A 22,662-nucleotide genomic window follows, 5' to 3' on the forward strand; every position below is an offset into this window, starting at 1 on the left:
TTGCAACAACAATAAAAATAAACAAATGGGACTTCATTAAACTGAAAAGCTTCTGTACAGCTAAGGAGACAATAACCAAAGCAAAGAGACAACCTACACAATGGGAAAGGATATTTGCATATTTTCAATCAGACAAAAGCTTGATAACTAGGATCTATAGAGAACTCAAATTAATCCACATGAAAAAAGCCAACAATACCATATATCAATGGGCAAGAGACATGAATAGAACTTTCTCTAAAGATGACAGACGAATGGCTAACAAACACATGAAAAAATGTTCATCATCTCTATATATTAGAGAAATACAAATCAAAACCACCCTGAGATACCATCTAACCCCAGTGAGAATGGCCCACATCACAAAATCTCAAAACTGCAGATGCTGGCGTGGATGTGGAGAGAAGGGAACACTTTTACACTGCTGGTGGGACTGCAAACTAGCACAACCTTTCTGGAAGGAAGTATGGAGAAACCTCAAAGCACTCAAGCTAGACCTCCCATTTGATCCTGCAATCCCATTACTGGGCATCTACCCAGAAGGGAAAAATTCCTTTTATCATAAGGACACTTGTACTAGACTGTTTACTGCAGCTCAATTTACAATCAGCAAAATGTGGAAACAGCCTAAATGCCCACCAACCCAGGAATGGATTAACAAGCTGTGGTATATGTACACCATGTTATACTATTCAGCTATAAAAAAAAATGGAGATTTTACATCCTTCGTATTAACCTGGATGGGAGTGGAAGACATTATTCTTAGTAAAGCATCAGAAGAATGGAGAAGCATGAATCCTATGTACTCAATCTTGATATGAGGACAATTAATGACAATTACGGTTATGGGGGGGGAGGAAAAGCAGAAAGAGGGACAGAGGGAGGGGGGTGGGGCCCTGGTGTGTGTCACACTTTATGGGGGCAAGACATGATTTCAAGAGGGACTTTGCCTAACAATTGCAATCAATGTAACCTGGCTTATTGTACCCTCAATTAATCCCCAACAATAAAAATAAATAAATAAATAAAAGAAATTCCAGTAAAAAAAAAAAAGTTTCAGAGATCAGAGCACTTCGAATTTTGGATACTCATCTATGATGTTACTAATCCTTGAACAGTTGTATTCAGCTTTTGCTAAAAGATAAACAACTGAATTAACCAAAAGGCAATGTCACTTCAAAACAAAGCTAAAATAAAGTGCATCTGCCATACCAAAAACTATTCCCATTTTAGAAAAAAAATCTGTAATATAAATAAGATATTACCCTTAGAACCCATGATAGAAATTTCCTTTATAACAGTGTTTTCTAAAGATCACTAAAATGTTCAATTAGTATGAAGAAGAGAGTTTGTGGCTCATTTTCATAAAAACATATTTGAAAATAAGGCTTTTTCAGTTCTAATATATTTATTAATTTACATCTACTTTACTCGGTCTTACGCAGAAATGCTTATATTACTTACTTACCAAACCAGTAACTATATCACTGTGCATTATGGGCTTATGAATTATGGCTTCACTTAGTCTTTAGGAAAACTGATACAGTAGTATATCTCTGAAGTTTAATTTCTCATAAATCTTAGCAGGTAAGTGAAACATAACTATAAAATTATAAATCAAACAAAAAGCTCAAATTTCTCTACATTATGCCTAACTACCTATAAACCTTTAAAAATATACACATATAATTTTCAACAAATAAATGAAGAAAAGTTTATAGCATGGATTCTGTTACATCAGATCTTTTATTGCCCTACCAAAAAGTCTTAATTAGTATTTTCAATGGGAAAAACAATAAGAGTTTTTCTAAATTAAATGTCACAAATTAAACTTCTTTTTTCAACTTAAGTTTAAAAAACCCTATCATTTTATGAAAATGAAATTTCATTTACCCCAAGACCCTGAAAAACTAATTCAGACTCATGTACCCAATAGTACTCAGCAATCTGCATAATGCAAAAGTTACAATCTACCCCTCAATCAAGCTCTTTACCATCTCATAGGCTACACAGAACTGCATAATTAGTATGATAAAAACAGGAAAACAAATCTATTAAAAATGAAATCAAGTTTAACCTCTAAACAGTACTATCAAAACCATTAAAAATATCCTTTATTTCCAAACAAATATCACTCAAGAATTACAAGAATTATATACATATATATACATAATATAATATTCAATTATATAAAGATACTAAGTGTTTTTAAAGATAATCAAGGGATACAAATCTATGAATTATTTACAAAGGAAATGTATGTAAGGGAAAAAAAATTTTGACTTTACATTTGAAATCATCATTTTTATAGGCCAAAAATGCATAGCACAATGATGATATAATACTCTGAGGTCCATTAAAGTATACAAATGTCTTAACAGTAGAGATATGCTAATATCAGAGCCTAGCAAACAAGGTTCATATTTTATATAAATAGTTTTATTTTTACCATTTTTATTTTGACATTAACTAAAATAAGACTGGCAAACTATATAAATAAAGAGGTTTCTTTAAAATCTTACAATTTCTGTTTCCAAAATTATAGGAGACTAGACACCTGGCTAAACTACCCATAGAAAGCAAAAAGGGAAATATAAACAAAAAAAACCCTAAAGATCAGTCAAAAGAATAAGAGTTATTAAGGCAAAAACTAAGAAACTAACAAAAAATGAAAAGCAAATTTTAGCCTTAAAGACATTTTCCAAACTTTGTAAAACTCAGCGTTGATGTTCGTGACTCAAGGAAATACAAGACAAAGAACATTTCAGGATGTACTCAAGGGCCCTCCTTCATAAATCTGGGAACCCAAAGGACTAAATTCTCTAGAAAAGAGTGACCTCAAAATTATATACCTATCCTAAAAGACCAGAAAGAAAACATCTTGCATCTAATACTGCCCTGAATCAGAAAAGGAAGAGTGAAAAAGCAAAAGCAGAAAAGAAAAAGGGAAAGGAAGAAAGAAAAGTTCAAAGAAAAAAATTGAAATCATAAACTTTTATATAATTATAAAATATAATTATATATATAACAAATTTTATATCGGCTTAGACAATGATAAAGAATTAGTGAAATGAAAGCTATATCCAGAATTACTCAGATTACATAAATGCACATACACATAAAATACTACACAGCAGCATAGTAACAACAGAAAAAATTAATAAATTTCCACAGTCTGCATATTTTTCAAAAGGAAAATAAACATACTAATTGGCTTTAGGTTTTTAATAAGTTAAGAATGCTTGTTAAAATTTCTTAGGAAACCACCCAAGGAAGAGAGGCAGAGTACATAACTTTCTAAATAATAAAGCATGGGCAAAAGGAAATGAGAAAACAGAGGCAATAAAGGGGATGGCTAATGAGTACAAAAATATAGTTATTTACACAGAGTAAGATCTAGTGTTTGGTAGTTAAGAATAATTTATTGAATATTTGAAAATAACTAAAAGAGTGTACATAACCGGATTTCAAAGGCAAAAAAGTTACATGCAGTAAATGCTTGAGGTGACAGATATCCCAGTTACCCTGATTTGATCATTACACTTGAGTGCTTGTATCAAAATATCAAAAGCACCACATAAATACATGTAACTATTATGTATACATAAAAATTAAAAATAAAAAAATTTAAAAGTAAAAATACAAGGTAAATCTTAGGAAGCTTACTCAGGGAAAAAATGGTAAAAAACAAAAAGAAACATAAAATGAGAGTACAAATAAAAAACCAAAACTAGTATGCTTGAAAAAAAAGAATCATATATGTGTATCAGTAATTACTTTGAAATGTAAATAAACTGAATATTCCAACTCAAAGACAAAGATTGTCAGACTGGATAAATAAAATATAGCTTTCTGTGGTTCTTTATGAATGGTATATCTAAAAATTGTAAGGATACAAAGAAGTTGCAAAGCATAAGAATGAAAAAAACACGTGTTGAGTTATAACTAAAATAAGGCTTTTATATTGATTATCAGGAAAAAAATGGGTTTGAGGGCAAAAAAAATTCTTGAGACAAAATAATCACTACACATTGATAAAAAGTTCAATATACCAAATATTTTAGATATGATATAATCTCAAAAGAGAAAGTGAAAAGTTACAAAACTTCCAACAAGAAATTATAAATTGGGTGGCACCTGTGGCTCAGTGAGTAGGGCACTGGTCCCACAAAGTGAGGTTGGTGCGTTCAAATCTGGCCCCAGCCAAACTGCAACAAAAAAATAGCCAGGCGTGTGGCAGGCACCTGTAGTCCCAGCTACTCGGGAGGCTGAGGCAAGAGAATCGCCTAAGCCCAGGAGTTGGAGGTTGCTCTGAGCTGTGGTGCTACAGCACTCTATAGAGGGTGACATGAGACTCAGTCTCCAAACAAAACCAAAAACCAAAAAATAAAAAAAGAAAGAAAAGAAATTATAAATCTACCACCATGAAAGTACTTACAAGATTTGTATAATTTAATATTAATAAAAAATAATGTACATTCTACAGTTACCATTTTTTATAAATGTAAGTCTAAAGTAGACTCTGCATCTTTTTTTTTTTTCTTGCAGTTTTTGGCCAGGGCCAGGTTTGAACCCACCACATTAGTTCAAATTAGTTGATCTAATTTTCGTAGACTGGACATGCACCACATGTGTGTATCAGTACAATAGGCCTAGTTTCTGTCTCATGTACCTCCAGTACATGGTGCCAGTACCCTACTCCTTTGAGCCACAGGCGCTGCCCAAGAATCTGCATCTTTAACAAATGCCCAGGAAATGTAAGTGCTGTTATTCCTCAATAGCTCTCTGCCACAGAGCATGTCTCATCAATTACAAAGAATTTGCATTAAATTACCTTCTTTGGCCAGAGGGTATTTGGCCAGTATCAAATATTTGGCCAGTATCAAATTAGGATACTGTAACAATAAAAGTATCCATAAATGCCCTACACTTGGAAATCAAGAAATACTTTTAAAATAACTCAAGGATCAATTCATCTGAAAATTTAAATTAAAACATCAAAATTGGTAGTATACAGTAAAGTCAATAATCAGAGAGAAAATTACAGCTGTAAATGCTTATATTAATATCTAAAATTAATGATAGGCATCAAATTTTTTAAAGTCAGAAAACAAAATAAAGCAGAGAAAATCATAAAAGAAATTAATATATCATACAACAAATATTAAATTAAGAGAGTATCCACACTGCCAAAAGTTTCTGTTTCTGTTTCTGCTGCAAAGCTCTCAAGTAAGCCCTGCCTCCCTAAAACATTATAGGTCTTTGCCCTAATGATCTCACTTAGATTCAAACACTGTATCATAGCCTTCCTACCTACAATGCAGTATTCATCTCACTTTCTCTACCCCTTATTAAAGGCTACCCTGATACCCTGTACCTACTCTTAAGGTGTATCTGAGTTATAATTAAGTAGTAATATGTAAAATTATAGTAGAACCTCCATAACTTGACCAACCAAGAGACTGTAACAAACTCATCAGCATACAGAGATGGTCAATATAAGGAACTAGGCCTATTGTACTGATACACACATGTGGTGCATGTCCAGTCTACGAAAATTAGATCAACTTAAGGAGGTGGTCAAATTAGGAAGGTAGTCAACTAAGGAGATTGTCAACTATGGAGATGCTACTGTATTTAATTTCTGTGTACCTCACTAGCTTGTAAGATCCATGGAGATAGACACTTTGCTTGTCTTGTTTATTCCCCATTATACTCCTGTGTTTGGTATATAATAAATGTTTTATTGGGTAGGAGGAAAAAAATCACCCACAGAAGGCAGAAACAAAATAAACAGTCTCACCTCCTAACTTTAAACAAGATCATAACCAATAAAAATCTAGTCTATCTTTTAAAAAATGGGAGAAATAAAATTAACAAATTTTATCAAATAGATTCCATCAAAGCAAAATACTTCTATTTACATAACATTACCAATGGTTTAAAATATTTTAAAATTATACCTCTAGAAATCTAATGGATTGATAACTTCAAAAAATGTTATTCATTAGATGAATGAATAATTCTACCAGAAAACATTTCCTGAACATTAAAAAGGAAAGAATGAAACTTGGGTTCATAAAATCTTAAGGGAATGGTAGAGAAGAAAAGTAACAGCTGATTTAATTGGCTGAAGTGTTTCCCTTTTTTTTTTTTTTATTAAATCATAGCTGTGTACATTAATGCTATTATGGGGAACAATGTGCTGTTTTTATATATAATTTGAAATACTTTCATCAAACTGGTTAACACTGAAGTGTTTCTTAACAACCAAACTCTATGTAATGTTTGATTTCAGAGTTTTGTCAATTCTGTTTTGTCAACCAAACTGAATCTCCTAGAAAAATAAGCTAGATCACCATTTATGCACTTTTCTATAACCTCAGAATTGTCAGATACAAAATGATCAAAATCTTCATGTCTTAAGCAAACTTTCTATACGATAAAGTTTCAGTAAAAATACTGCTATTTATTCATAGTTCCAAAGTATATCCCTAAACTTATCTTTCTGACCTAATTTCTAACTGTTTTAGGAAGTCTCTGTGTTATTTATCCTAAAATTACTTGGCAAGGTCCACCATTCAAAACAATTTGAAGAGGTCCACAATAAACTAACCTTTAATAAATTCACTTCAAAAAAAAAAACAAACCCAGAAGATTTTCAGTTCTAATTTAAATGAAGGAAAATTTCAAAATGATAATATTAAAAATGATTATATCCTCACATTAGCAATACTTTAATAAGGAAGAAAATTCTAATACATAACAGCTGTAAGCCAAAAGAATCATGTAAATAAATATAGAAATCAGAAATGGAATTAAAAAAGACTTTGATTAGGCACAAGAGCAATATCCAAATCATGCAGGATTTGATAACTGCAATCAGTTTATATGATTTGTTCAGGAGGCCATTCTAATAATAGGTACAAATCTTAGTACTCAATGAAGAGATTATAAGAGAATCACATGAATATAATAACAATAGGTCAAAATTACAACTTCCAAAATTACAGTTAAATGTTTTACATTTTGATAGTCAGGCATCCACAAAAATGAAAATATGCCAAATATGTCTAAGTTTTAAAATCAACAGACATGAACAGTCAACTAAAGTCAATCACTGTATACCAGCCCTCCGGGTGACACCTACAGAACTCTGGAGGGCAGTCATAGTGGATGCAGGGGAAAAGCTGCTGAGGCCCATCTAAGAAAGAGATTATCATGGCTTTGGTGAAGTGGAGTGTCCAGAGCAATGGAGAGAAGTAAAAAGATCCCTATGTTTGAATGAACTTAGAATTCTTTGACAGATGGGATATGGAATAGATCACAAGGAGAGACCAGGTATGCTTGGAAGATTCCAAAATGTCAAGAAATAATGAGACCCTCCTACCCAAAGTGGAAGCACCAGGAATGCAGAAAAGAATAATACTAAGAGCTAGTTTTTGAGATGATAAAATGCCTAACCTTGGAAGAAGTACCTTAAAATTCATCCTAGCTGAGCACAAAGTACAAGGTGATTTTAATCTACATTAACAATAATAGTATTCATTAAGGGCATCAGTCCAGAGACATCAAGCCAAGTGTGTGTATGACACATCAATCACAGCCTCTGACTATGCTGGATCTCATTGTCCTCTAATTCTTAGCTCCTGTGGGTTCCGCAACCCTCTGTCTGGCCATTTGAGAATTCCCGCAGCAGAAGAATTTACTGTTTCCAGCCACAGTTAGGCATAAGAGTCTCAGGGGTAAAGAGGGAGGAGCTGAGTGATGCAGGCTGTTTGTCTGCTTCAGGTTCAGCGCTGGTCTCTGACCACCATACCAGAGACTTTAGGTCAAGCTCTGAAAGTTTTCTTAGTCTCCTATTGCACCATTCATCCATAATTCTTACATCTAAAATCTTCTCCTGCCTCTCTTCCCCATACCATTCCAACTGAGTTAAAAGGATGATGACCTCTGTCCTTTGAAAGACTCAGACAAGGGGCTTGCTCTGAACCAGTCCTGGGTTTGACTTGCTGCCCAAAATAATCAAGCCCTCTTTCTAATAAAGAACAAGAATTCCAGAACCCTAAGGGGAAGCAGGCTAACATTTTGTGCTTCACAGATTGGGTGAAGGATCTGATAATACAAAATCCAATATTATATAACATTCTGTCAGTTGAGACCTCTTATTGACCTCTTAAAAGTGCTGTGAGGACAAGTATACTGTATATGTTCATGAGGTTCTTCCATGGTGTTATATGTAGCTGTAGTTTGTTAATTTTCCAGGTATATAGTGCTCTATTATAGAAATATAACAAAAAATATTAAACTCTGTACTACTGATGAAAATCTGGGTTGTTTCTAGTGGGAGTTACTATAAACAATATTTTAATGAATGTTATTTTTCACATTAAAAAACTACAATGTAATAACTAAAGAGCATTTCAAACTACCACACAACTACTAATTTCCCATGGTCAGCTAAAGAGGACTTTATTTTCGAAGTACACATAAAATTATCACCTCCTTCAATATGGCCAATGTTTTCTCCTGGGTGACTTTAAATAGGAAATTTGACAATATTCAGCGTGAAAGAGCAAGTTTTGCTCTACACTTATATTAGTAAAATTAATAAACTATTTGTTAATTTTAAATAATCTTTCAAATCACATTAACAATATAAATTATCATCCTAATTAAAACAGTTTTGCTGAAAATACATATACGAATATTCACTATAGCACTGTTTGTAACAGCAAGAAATTAAAGGAAAAATAACTGGTAACATGAATATAATGGTACATCCATGAAAAAGAGTACTATGCAACCACAAAAATAAATTTGGAAGACCTATGAGTACTTCTGCAGAAAGTTCTCCACGTTATTAAGGGGGAAACAAAGCAAAGGTATTAGTATGTCCATATAAAATATACTGTCATCTATATAAAAAGGACAGTACATATTTTCATATTCCAGAAGATCTCTGGAAATTTACAAAAGAAACTAAAAAACTATTATTAACAGTTGTATCAGAAGTGAGACTAGAAAACTATAATAAAAGAAACATTTTCGTTGTTTGTATTCTGTACTATTTCCCTTTACTTTCATGACTTTGTACCATATATAAGTATGCATGGGCCTACCTGTCTGTTGAAACTATAAAAAGTATATTTTCTGAAACCAAAGAAATGTAATTCAAAATGAACAGCTAAATAGAAATGTATATTTTGTTATGAGAATGCTAGCCAATGATACCTACTGTTACTGAGCCAAATACAGCCTTTTATTTTTGTTAATTTAGGATTACAATGATAAAGAATCAGGGCATTATATTAAAATTATAGAAAAAATACTTGCTGCCAAAGGCTCATGTTTAACTAACATGGGAAAATCCCCAAATCACCCTGTTTTCAAACTATTTTTCCTTAAACACATTCTAAAAGATCCTAAAAAGCACACCACACTCTTTTAAAAAAGCAAATTCAGAATCAGACAGAACAAAGATGATACCGTAAGATAATACAAGAAAAAACAATATAATACAGTAAATGATAATAAATATGTATATAAAATGACCAAGTTTCTCTTAAGTATTGTAATTTTTCACATAAGATGTGTGTACCAGGTTTACAGCTATGTTTTTAGAATAAATATAATTTACGAGGTTAGTACTGTCTCAGTCTATTAAAAACAGGCAACATGATTCTGCTAACGGAAGCCACTCTTATTACAGATACTGTAACCAGAGAACAAAATTAAAAATAAATAAATTCAGAGCTCAAATGCTAGAGAAATACTTAGATAATCCTTCAATTTATAGATTCACTAACGAGTTACAGAGAAGTTACACAGTAAGTTGAAGACAAAGCTAATATTCTTCAGTCCACAGTCAGACATATTTGACTCTAAACCACACTATTATTACTTAATGTCCAAAGTCATCACAAATATCACTAGTATATTCCCTATTTTATGCATTACACAAAGTTCCATAAATTACTAAAAACTCACATCAAGACTAATATTCATATGTATAGTAATAATTTACAGCTTTATGGAAAATACCATCTTAAGTATCATTTTAAAAAACTGACTCTGGAGTAAAAGAAGGTAAGTAAATAACCTGGAAGGTAAAAAGAAAATACAGGAAGTAGCAAAAAGAAGATACGTGGCAATCTCCCGTTCAGTCAATCTGTGTAGCTGGCACAGTGGCACACCTAGCACTCCGCTAGTACTCTGGGAAGCTGAGCAGAATGCTTGAGCTCAGGAGTTCAAGATCAGCCTGAGCAGAGTAACACCCTGTCTCTACTAAAAATAGAAAAATTAGCTGGGCATCATGACACATACCTATAGTTACAGCTACTGGGGAGGGTGAAGCAGGATGATCATTTAGGCCTGAGAGTTTGAGGTTGCTGTGAGCTACAACGAAGCCACTGCAATCTACCAGGGACCACAGAATAATAAAATAATAATAATCAAAAATAATCATTGCCGCCATCATCATCTGTGTAAAGATACTAGGAAATTAATGCAGTAAAACAGAAATCTGGTTTGTGTCCTACAACAAAAATGCCTAATGTAGGTACAAAATAGAAAGGATGGAAATATTAAAACATTATCCATACTGCCTATTATAATGCATGTATGGGACTGTAAAGAGTCACTTTCACATTTTACCTCAAATATAGATCCGACCAATGAATTTGATAAATGTTTATTATTACTATGTACAAACCACAGATTAATCCGAAGAAAAATACTGAAACAATTTTTCCTCAAACAAAAATTTGTGGACTCAGTTACTGAACTATCAAAGATGTACAACACAGATTCTGCTGGAAAAACAGGGTTAGCAAGGAGAGTAATGGGATATTAATAAAATGACCAATTCGTTGTCCTAGGTTTTCCTGGACAGGGGAATGGAGAATGGAAAAACTGAACCATAAAATCAAAAAGGCATCTGTCTTCCATGTTGTTCTCTGCCAAAGTCTTGAGAAAAATGTTTGAACTTTCCTCTTGGCTTTGTATGCAAATAGCTCCACACGCAAAGTGAACCACATCTAAGTTATTTGGTTCAACATCTGCTGGTTCAATTCCCATTATTCCTTCTCAAGGGTCGACTTATGACAGACAGTTTAGTTTGTCCTCTATCTAAGCTGTTTTGAAGGAGCTAATTTGGATTAAAGCATCTATCTGGATTTCTAGTTTTTCCCTTTGATGGTCAAGGCATTGTAATGTGGTCTGTGCAGTGCTACAACAAACTCAGAAACATATTAGAAAGGATAGTATTCAAGGTGTTGCCCCCCACCTTGCCTTCTAGACAATTTATATTGATATGGTTAAAAGTAAGAAGCAACAGTCATTGCCTCTAATACCACCCACATTGTACAAAATGGCAACATGACAATACTTTTTCCCAACTTCTTCCTTTTGTTGATAGCTCCATGACAACACTTTCTGACCTAATATTCTTTTCATGTAACTTCTATCAAAGATGTGAAACTAAAGTTACTCGTTAAAGTGTTTGCTAATCCACTATTAACCACATACTTTATGAAACATCCTGTCCTATGGGATGACAACTTTCATATGGCATCAATGAAATGGAATAAGGCCCAAAGCACACGGCATTTAGTGTCTGATACACAACACATATTCAAATACATGATAAATGAGTGAATTAACAAATGGGCAAAAAAATTAAAGAAATTCCATGAATTCTGAAATTTTAATCAGCTGCAACCAGAAAATATAATCAAAAAAAAATACTGACACCAAACTAAGATTTGTAAGATCAAGTAAAGATGCAATCCTTTCAAAACAGTATAAGTAGAGAACATGCATTAGAAGATAAAAGTAGGGAAAAGGGAAGACATTAGAATATAAAGCTATAAATGAGAGCTGTCCAGACCTCATATATTTATATATCCATATACCTAAGTTCTGGTAGATACATACACACACGTGCGCACACACACACACACAAATACACACATTTGCATTTAAATGCATGGGTATGTGTGTATGTATCAGAAGACAGCCATTCATTTTGAAAAGTCTTTGCTCTTAGTTTCCTAAAAAGTAGAACACTAGGAGCCACACAGACATTTAGAAAAGACAGTTAATTGGGTGGGAACAATTTCAAAAAGCAAGGGATTTCTTATCCAAAAATAAAAAGATCCTTTTCTATAAAATACATTGCTATGAGTAGCAAACTCAAAAACTTTCTTACATGCTACACAAAAGACCAATACAGCTGTTCTTTCTTTCAGAAAATCCCTGACTACTCTTGTTAATCGTCATTTCTGCTTCCTGTGACTGAATTGAGAATGATCAGGAAAGTTAACTGAGCCCTAGAAAAAAAATAACTCCTTAGGAATCTGTGAATAATTTTTAATATCTAAGATTTCCAAGATTAATATGTTTTTGAAGGAAATTTAGGTTTGCCTTCTTTCAACTTATGATTGACAAACTATTATCCCCACAGAACTCAAAATAATGGAAAAAAGTTAACTGAAAGTAAGTATGCTCTACTAGTCATCAAGAAAATTAATTAGCAACAAGGTACAATTCTATGCTAGACACTTAGGATTGAAAAGATTTAAAATACCGTGTGTGCTCTCCCAAGCTTCAAACAAAATAGACAGAGATTTGGAAGTCGTACTGATAAAATGATACTAAAAAAACAAATCACAAATCAAAGTTCACAGAAGTACTATTTACAACAAAGGTGGCAACAACCCAAGTGATGGTCAAAAGATGAATGGTTAAACAAAACATGGTCTATACATAGAAAATCTTATAGCATTCAGGCTTTAAAAAGAAGGAAATTCTGGGCTGGGTGAGGTGGCTCACACCTATAATCCTAGCACTCTGGGAGGCCGAGGCAAGGGGACTGTCTGGGGTCACAAGTTCGAGACCAGCCTGAGCAAGACCCCACCTATAAAAATAGTCTGGCGTTGTGGCAGGTGCCTGTAGTCCCAGCTACTCGGGAGGCTGAAGCAAGGGAATCTCTTGAGCTCAAGAGAGTTTGAGCTTACTATGAGCTATGACACCATGGCACTCTACCAAGGGCGACAAAATGAGACTCTTGTCTCAAAAATAAATAAAGAAGAAAGAAGGAAATTCTGACACATACTACAACATGGATAAATTTTAAGGACATTATCCTAAGTTAAACAGTTTAATAAGATAGTCACAAGAAGATTAATACTGTATGATTCTACACATATGAGGTATCTAGAATAGTTGAATTCATAAAGAGACAATGTAGGATGGTGGTTGCCAGGGACTGGGGGGAGGAGGAAATGGAGAGTGTTGTTTAGTGAGTACAGGGTTTCAGTTTTACAACATATAGTACAATCCTAAACTTTACACTCAAAAACATTTAAGTAAATTTTATGTTGCTATGTGTTTTACCACAATCTGTAACAATACAAATTAGCATAGCTAAGCACTAAGTGGTATAGAAATAAAATAACAGTAACTCAGAAGTAACAGTTAATGAGACACAGAACAAATGTAGTGAAAGCTTTACAACTTGTCTGGAAAGCAAAATAAGACTCAAGTAAGCAGACAGGAGAATCAGGAGCAATGGCAACCCTTAGGAAGAGACATTGTTTAAGAACACCATGTAGATCACAGTTTGGCTCACAGGCTTCAAACAGAATAGCCACGGAGGGCAATCTAGTGGGTGAACCAATGAAATAGAGAGGAAAATGCTTGAACAAAGGCAATTCTTCTCCTTCAGCAGCTGTCACTGAAATAAAGTAATACTTTCCACATGATTTTGGACAGTAAAAGCAATGGGAAAAGAGATTAATAATATTCATTCATTTCTTATTTACATTCTCCACTTTCTATGATAAACGGAGGTATAAACATTGACTGTAGAGGTTAGATATCATACCTTAATGATATATAAGCCTAGAGATAATAGTTGTGTAAAGAGCCAGCCACATTTCATTTATTCTGACTGGCAATTATTAATTTCATCATCAGCATTGCATATACACTAGCATTTGAAAGGGTTTACCACGTAAATGATGCTAATCTACAAGTGAGAGGTATGTTTTTAGGTAACTTGACCCACTGACAAATTCAAGGTTACAAACAGACACTTGGAGAGATCCATTAATTATCCCAGGTGCTATTATGACTCCAACTAACTGTCAGTCCTGAAGAAATAATCCCGAGGCATACTACTAAGACTACTATACTCTTAACAAAATCCTTTATCCTAACCCTAAGAATGAAGATTTCTATTTCTCCCCAAATATATCGAAAACTTAAACCAAATGTTTCTGAGTTATCTTCTTAGATTTTAAGCTATGGTAAAAGCTATAGTTAATATCCATCTCTCTCAGTATTTTCCATATAGATAGATTATAGACAGCTGGGCTATAGGTATAGGCACAGACCCAAAAAAGGGAGAAAATTAGTCTTTTCTAATGCTGAAAAGAATCTGCCTTAGATCTCTTAAGGCAGCAGTTCTCAACCTGTGGGTTGCAACCCACAGGAACTGTATTAAAGGGCCGGAGCATTAAGAAGGTTGAGAACCACCGTCTTAAGGGTTCCTATTTCTGGTCTTTAGTTTGGAAACGATTAATTTGTTGTCTAATTAGGTTGTTCATATCACTTTTGCCTACACAAACTCTAGCTACCTAAATGAGTTCTTCAGCAGCTAGAGGAAGACAAACTATCTGTTACAGCAAAGGAAAAAGATCACTTTGACTGAGCAAACACAAACCATATCTTTAGCTTTAGCCCTTAGCCAGGTTTGTTTTTCTCCATTTCTGCAAGTCCTTAAGGAAACTGATAAAGAGTACTTTCTTCAGACCTGCTTTTAGTGAGGTAGTGAGGGAGAGATGATATGTGTAGGAGAAGGTTTTTTATTTAATTCAAATTTCATTAGGCTTTGAGGACATGACCACTAATACACAGATGTGCACAGATGTGACCTACACACACAAAATGATCACTGCGAGAACAGGAACTACATGATTTGCCTACAACATATAAGCCTTTAGCACACTAAGACAATTTACTATAAAAAACCAGATTCTGTTTCTGCTTTCACTAAAGCAAAGAAGTGCAATTTGGCCTCAACTTACAATCTATTGAAACCACCTCCTCAAGGCCACCAATGGCCATCTGTGGGGTTTTTCCTCAGCCTCCAATCTTACTACCTCCCTACAGTCTTGGACATCAGCAAGGATAGAGTCTTTGACATTTTGTACTTTTGATTTCTATGTTACATCATTAGCCTACTCTTCCCTAACCTCTCAGACCTATCTCTTTTACCCTTCCTGTTCCCTAACTACAGACATCCAAATTAATCTGCTCAACCCTAACCTCCATACTGTTTTCTCCCAGGGATCTCCTACAACTTAAACTGTCGTTATCAATGGGAAACCTTTCTCCTGAGTTCTAGGCACCTTAAACACACATTATTTAAAACAAATTCATTAAGACCCGACTCTCACATTTCTATTTCTGTCCATAGTAACACCATTCTTTCAAGATTGAGACTTGAAACCTTAAAAATCAATTCTGACCCTTCTTTCACTGCCTCATCCACTAAGTCAGACAGCCCTGCTGATACTTTTTACAAAAATCTGAGTTACTGAAAAAAAACTGAAACAGAATCTGAAAAACCATACTTCATCCCTAAACATGTTTGCCTGGATTACACTATAAGTTCTTTTAAAATCATTATTTTGCCATCCATAATAATGGCAAGAGTATAGCTGCAATGCCTACCTTCCATTATTAAATATGTGACAGCACACTTAAAATCCAGAGCCATTATGAAAACATGTTCCCAACTCTTCTTAGGCATTGCCATTGCCATCCTAATCTAGTCATTCATTCAGTTACAAATTCACTCATTCATTTTCAATTATTCATTACATAAATATTTGTTAATATCTAGCTATCAGCTACATACTACGCTCAGCATTTAAGATACAATATCAAGACAAGCAGACATAGTGTCTAATATCACAGAGCTTACGATCTAACAGGAAAGTCAGACAATAGGTGCATGTTGGCAAGAGAGGAACTGGGAAGGTATCCCCAAAAACTGAATACTAAAGCAAGAAATAAAACATTACTAATACAGTAGTTAGTATGGTAACTGTGGGAAAGAGTGACAGCAAAAATGTAAGAGAGAGAATTTTTAGGAAAGGAACTACATATAGAAAGTTCCCACACAACAATGAGCATCCTAATGATCCCCTTTCTGCCATTTGCACTTTTGTTCCATTTATTTTCTCCCTTCAAAATCTTTCCCTATTCTCCCATATTTGCTTGTTCAAATCATACGCATCCTTCAAAGTTCAGATCAACAATATATATGCCAAGCTTTATATATGCACTACTTGACTCATACCAGTAATGAAATAACCATTTGCTAAATGAATGGATAACAAAATCATCATTCTTCTCAAATAAAAAAATCTGCTTCATATTACAAATAGGTATATGCTTGTCCTATCTATCCTTGAAGTAAAGAACTTCTAGATTATGGACTATGTTCTGTACATCTTTATTTCCCCGTAGTGCCTAATGTGTAAGAAGCACTGGATAAATAATTGTAGGATGAATAACTCTACTAATCTAGGACTAGCTAGGCAGAACTTTTGAAGAAAGGTACTTTCATCTTCTACTCCTGACTTTAAAATGATTGACAGAAAAGTCTAGCAAGCTCAAAATATGCTTTAGACATGAATGTTAACATTGGTTAATTAATATTAGGTCTTCCAAGAAATATCTGTCAGTAATGGAATTTATTTTTATATTTAATTTCTTAGATAGCAAATTTAATTTTTAACACTTTTGAATGATTTTATTTAAAAAATTTATAAATTTAAATGAATGGAGATGATAAATTATTTTCAGAATGCACAAAAGGGAGTCTAATTGATGAATTATACAACCTAAAGTTATTTGGCACTTCACCTTCCTAAAATTAAGATAAATTAGAAAATATAAATTGTACTTTAATATCATTTAACATTCATATCATTTTTAGAATCAAGCTCAAGCCATTATTGTAAAATTTGTTAGACAGTTCATAATTTGCTATTTTTAAAAATCCTAGATTCAAGAGTAAATCTCAGTCATTGCATTTCTCAGATTAGAGAAGGCCAAGTGATAAAGTTAAGAAACAGGCTTTCAAAGAACAGGCAAAAAGTATTAAATGAATAAAAAAAGTCTTAGTTACGGTATACTAATACCTGTAGGAAAGGCAGCCCAAGGAATAGCAGGAGATGTTGTTTGAGCATCACCATTTCCACCATCAAAAGTTTCTGCAGCCTAAAAAGCAAAGGTAAGATTATTTTAGATCTGAAAAGTAGTAATGCTATTTAAGTGAGAAAGCATCCAAGTTCTACAAATACATATTCTGTGATATACCACACAGTTTCAAATTACCTTTAAACACCCAATTGCTTTTCAGTCTTCACTGCTACCACCCCACCATAACTCTTTACCTCCAGTACCATGCCTTACTATCTTCAAAGTAAAAATTCTTGTTACTTATTCAAATAAATCTCCTTCCAATAAGACTTTATATTTTATATATCCTTAACCACGTTTTCACTTGTGATTTTCATACTTAAGTATTCTAAATTTAACTCACTACATCTACCTCTCTACATAAGGAAATTTTTTTTTTTTTTTTTTTTTTGCAGTCCTTGGCCGGGGCTAGGTTTGAACCCGCCACCTCCAGCATATGGGGCCAGCACCCTACTCCTTTGAACCACAGGCACCGCCCATAAGGAAAATATTTTTTTGTTAAAAATCTAGACCCAAAATATTTTAATTAATTAGCATAAGACCTAGAGATTAATCTAAATAAATAAGATTCACCTATCTTCTTGAATAATCTACTTGTTGGACTTACTAGTAGAGAATTCCTACATTAAAAGAATTCCTAAAGCTGACATTTTCAATCAGCAAACCATCCTATTTCCGAACAATTACTCAATGTTGAGTTTGTGGGTAGGAGTGCAGAGTTTTCTGTCTGTAAAGTGCTCAGGTCACAGCAAAATTATTACTGAAAATTGAGCCAGAATTTCAATTTGAACTCTTCATTGAGTTGTCAGCCAAGGAGAAGTTAAATGGGGCAATCTGCCACAGGCGTTAAGTAACACAGAACACAGAAGATACTCTCTACAAAGTATGAAAAATAAGTACATGTATAGAAAGAAAAAAACCTAAAACTACAATTAAATTGCAGTGTTGATTGACACTGTCCTTATATAATATTGAAGAGAACAGAAGTATAATTATTACTGAAAGAAGCACTATCCACTGCATCTTTTTCTAATAAAATAAGCATGTTTAAATAAAGGAGACCATGTTAGATTATAATCTTCAAATGACCAATAAAGTCCAAATAATAAGCTAAGTCAGATGATATCTTCAACCTATATTTTCCTCAAAATAGAAGAAATTTTAACAGAATTTTAAAAGTTACATTTCAGTAACATAGATTCAATAACCCAGCAAAACCCAAAACAGTAAACAAAATGCAGGAAACATAATAATGTGCTAAACGAAAACCACTTTCAGAAGAGACACAGAAAAAAAGGTATATCCATATTCCAAACTGGCAGGTATTAAAGATCAACAACAGAGAACAAGATCACAAAACCTAAAGAAACTCACACCATTCTTTCATGAAATTCAGAACACAGAATACGTATGTTACAGTTTATTTCCCTCACCAATGTCATTAATTATACTCCCTAATTTTTATAATTCCATTTTTACCAAATCTAATCTAGGTGATAGTCTTTTAGGGGAAAAAAAAAATCATCAATTTCACTTAATAATAGTTCCAGGACTTGAGCTCAGGCATCCTGACTCCTAATCCAGAGATTTTCCTGCAAAACTATACTGGCTCCATAAAAATAACTAGGTTATAAACTATTTCAATAAAATGAGAACACATTGAAAAGGATTAAGGAAAAGACAGTGCTTCTTTAGCTGACAATTTCCACTTAAAAAGTATCCAACTAAACCTGAGAAAGTAAGATAACAATACAACCATACTAATTAGCTTTATAAACCAAGAGACCATGTACTTAGCATACTAAATTAACTCATTACAGGAATAAGCATACATCACAGCATCTTCAATCTTCATCCTTCATCTCAAAGTATTTCCTAATAGACATACATCCTAGCATATCATCTGCTGACAATTTTCAAAATGCTTCCACTGATAACATTTAATTACCTCAATTTAAACCACTCCTTTGGGCAAGACCCAATGTTTAATAATAAAAAATCTATTTTAACTTTCAGAGGGGATATTTTTAAATTTTCCTTGATTTCATTCTTTAATCAAGAATTATATCCAATATGATAAGAAAAAGATCATAAATGACAATGAAAAATAATACATTTGCAAAATAGTTTACTCCATTATAGTACCATAAAGTTAAAACAAACTGATATAAACAATAGGGCATACCTCAAAACCACCAAAATCATCATCATCCATTCTTCAAGTGGCACCTGAAAAATATCAAAAGATATTGAAACAAGCCCACAAACATATTTATGTCAAAATACTTCTCCAACTTAAATGTATTTGTGTGTGTGTGTATATATATGTATTTTGACTTATAAATTAAACTATTTCATTTGTGTTTTAAAAAAGCTTTTTAACTATTTATGCATTTTTTTTTTTTTTTTTTTTTTTTTTTTGTAGAGACAGAGTCTCACTGTACCGCCCTCGGGTAGAGTGCCGTGGCGTCACACGGCTCACAGCAACCTCCAACTCCTGGGCTTAAGCGATTCTCTTGCCTCAGGCCTCCGGAGTAGCTGGGACTACAGGCGCCCGCCACAACACCCGGCTATTTTTTGGTTGCAGTTTGGCCGGGGCTGAGGTTTGAACCCGCCACCCTCGGCATATGGGGCCGGCGCCCTACTCACTGAGCCACAGGCGCCGCCCTATTTATGCATTTTTTAACACAAAACTAGTAATCAGCTTTTACTTTTTGGCAAAATTGGCAATTTCTGTAACTTTTTCAGCAACCATGTATTTTGCCATTTTATGTGGAGATGCCAGGAGTGGAAAAATATTCTTTTACATTTTAATTTGCTTTTCCCAAATTGGCACTAGGGCTCAATTCAATAATGCTTCCTGCTTTTTGCATCTATTCCTCAGTTGTCTGGCAACATCAGCACAAACTCCAGCTAAGAACAGGACTGTGGTGAATTTTTGGAAATCTGTCCCACACCACAAAGGTTCTTCCCTCGGTTTCATGGCCGAGGCTGATTTAGATTTTCAAACTTGATCAGCATTTTTGAGCTGTGGCCACAGCTTTTGGAGCATTTTGATCTGTGTATTTTTAGCTGAAACTGCTTTGCACTTTTGGAAAAATGTGGAGCAAGTTACTAGGCTGATCGTGATAAATCAAGTCAGGTGTTCACGGGAGACTAGGGATGAGAAAAACATAAACTAATACCCAGAATTCCATTCTTCCTTACTCTTAAAGTATGTAAAAAAGACAAGCAATAGGATAATGCATGCTTTCTTTTGTCCTAAATGTATATCATAAAAATGGAAGTATAAAACCTTTAGGGGCTAGACTTCAGGAAAAGAATAAGCTTTACCTAACAAAGTATGAAAGAGCTATAAACCCCAAAAAGATAAAATAAGTAATGGGTGGCATACATTAAAATGAAAAATAAATTTTTGAATAGATTGTTTCTGAATCTATGATTTAGAACCTATATTTGTGAATCAATAGCTTCAAGTGATAACTCTGGTCAATAAAAACTGGTTTCTTTTTCTATCTTTTAAAAATGGATATAACCAGATATCACAGTTTCATTGAACCAGTAATACAAAATGGACTTGCTTACAAGAAAACAATACTCTCACATTTCTATTTTTTTTTTTCTTTTTTTTACAGTTTTTGGCCAGGGCCAGGTTTGAACCTGCCACCTCTGGTATATGAGGCTGGCGCCCTATTCTCACATTTCTAAAATAAACAGCTACACAAATTAAACCATAAGTTAAGCAAAAATCCTAAATGCATTTTTTAAGGTCATTTGCTTTTAAGTAGCCATTTTAGCCATGTTGTGCCTTCTCACTGAATGAATACTAACGCTTTAAAAAAAAAAAACTCAAAAGTTGTTAAAAAATTAATAATAAAAAACATTAATCTCAAAGATTTTTGTTTTAATAGGCAAAGCAAATTTCCTTTTACAGAAACTTAGTAGGTACTGACACTAAAAAGCTAAAGAAGACAAACATACATCACAAAATGAAAGGGCACTAAATTAATCAGAATATGAAAACAGTACTATCATCATTGCTTGTAACTTAGCAATCTAATGAAATTTTTTGAAAAGATGTAAAAATTAAAACTAAGCAAGTAGTCCACACATAGCACTTAAAAAATATCAACCAAACTTTTGGAAACTTTTGATGATGTTTAGTTTAAAATGGCATTTACATTAATTTTGTGTTGTAAATAAACAGAAATTTATATGTGATTACATTTTTCATTAAGAAATTATAAAATAAGAATATGAATACTGAGAATTAACCAAGTCAAACTATAAAAACCAAGTTTGTCTTTTATGTATCCCATGAATCTCAAGGGATAATAGAAAATATTTTTAGCATCAACACACATTATATTCAAACAGTATGGATCCAAAAGAAAGAATTTTTAGAGTAATATTTTTATATGTTTTCATCAGTCATTTCCCAATAAATTATTTGTAAGGTGCAGAAAACTTGAAAACAAACAAAAAAATGCCCATGCCTATCATTTCAGCTTGTTTGCCTATGGTAATGAATCAAATACCATCAGTTTCTTACATACTGATTTAGCTCTACAAAAAAGCTCTACAAAAGACTAATATCCAGAGTCTACAAAGAAGAACAATTCATCAAGAAAAAAAAAAAGCAAAAAGTGAACAAAGTCTCTACTAAAAAAAAAAAAAAACAAAGACCTAAACAGAAGTTTTACAAAAGAAGACAGACACATGGCAAATATATATATATGAAAAATGTTCAATGTCACTAATAATCAGGGAAATGCACATTAAAACTACAATTGATCACCTTACCCCTATCAGAATGGCCATTATGAAAAAGTCAAAAAAACAACAGACGGTGGCATGGACACAGAGAAAAAGGAACACTTACACACTGTTGGTGAGCCTGAAAATTAGTATAACCTCAAAAGAAAATAATATGGAGATTCTTCAAATTAATAAATGTAGACCTACCATTCATTCCAGCTATCTCACCTATCCCACTACTGGGTATTTACTCAAAGGAAATGAAGTCATTTTTTCAAAAAGCCACCTGTCCTCAAATGTTTATCACACCACAATGCACAATTACAAAGACATGGAATCAACCTGAATGCCCATCGATTTATAAGTAGATAAAAGTCAATGCGGTATGTGAATAGCACAGAGTATTTCTCAGCCACAAAAATGAGTAAGATAATGTCATTTGTAGCAACTTGGATGGCCCTGGAGACCATTATTCCAAGTGAAGTATCTAGTGACTATAAACCAAATGCCATATGCTCTCACTAGCCATATTCTCTCACTAGTAAGTGGGAGATAAATGATGAGTACACACAAGCACAAATCAATATAAAGGACATGAAAAACTAAATAATGGGGAGTGGCTAG

At 33.4% G+C, this 22,662-nt stretch overlaps 1 protein-coding gene across 4 annotated transcripts in view; it reads right to left on the minus strand.

Annotated features, from left to right (window-relative positions):
* The window catches only part of CCDC91 (coiled-coil domain containing 91), a 355,649-nt gene that overhangs the window by 258,327 nt on the left and 74,660 nt on the right, over window positions 1-22,662 (minus strand). For 3 of the 4 annotated variants that reach the window (XM_053556723.1, XM_053556721.1, XM_053556722.1), the window contains exons 2-3: window positions 19,466-19,509; window positions 17,220-17,298 (exon numbers count right to left, since the gene is read on the minus strand). In XM_053556723.1, the coding sequence (XP_053412698.1) occupies window positions 17,220-17,298; window positions 19,466-19,495 (109 nt within the window). In that variant the 5' untranslated portion in view covers window positions 19,496-19,509. The remainder of the gene's footprint in view (window positions 1-17,219; window positions 17,299-19,465; window positions 19,510-22,662) is intronic. The other variant, XM_053556724.1, reaches the window with a different exon arrangement.

The sequence above is a fragment of the Nycticebus coucang genome, chromosome 12 (genome assembly GCF_027406575.1).
Source record: "Nycticebus coucang isolate mNycCou1 chromosome 12, mNycCou1.pri, whole genome shotgun sequence".
In the NCBI taxonomy this organism is placed as follows: Eukaryota; Metazoa; Chordata; class Mammalia; order Primates; family Lorisidae; genus Nycticebus; species Nycticebus coucang.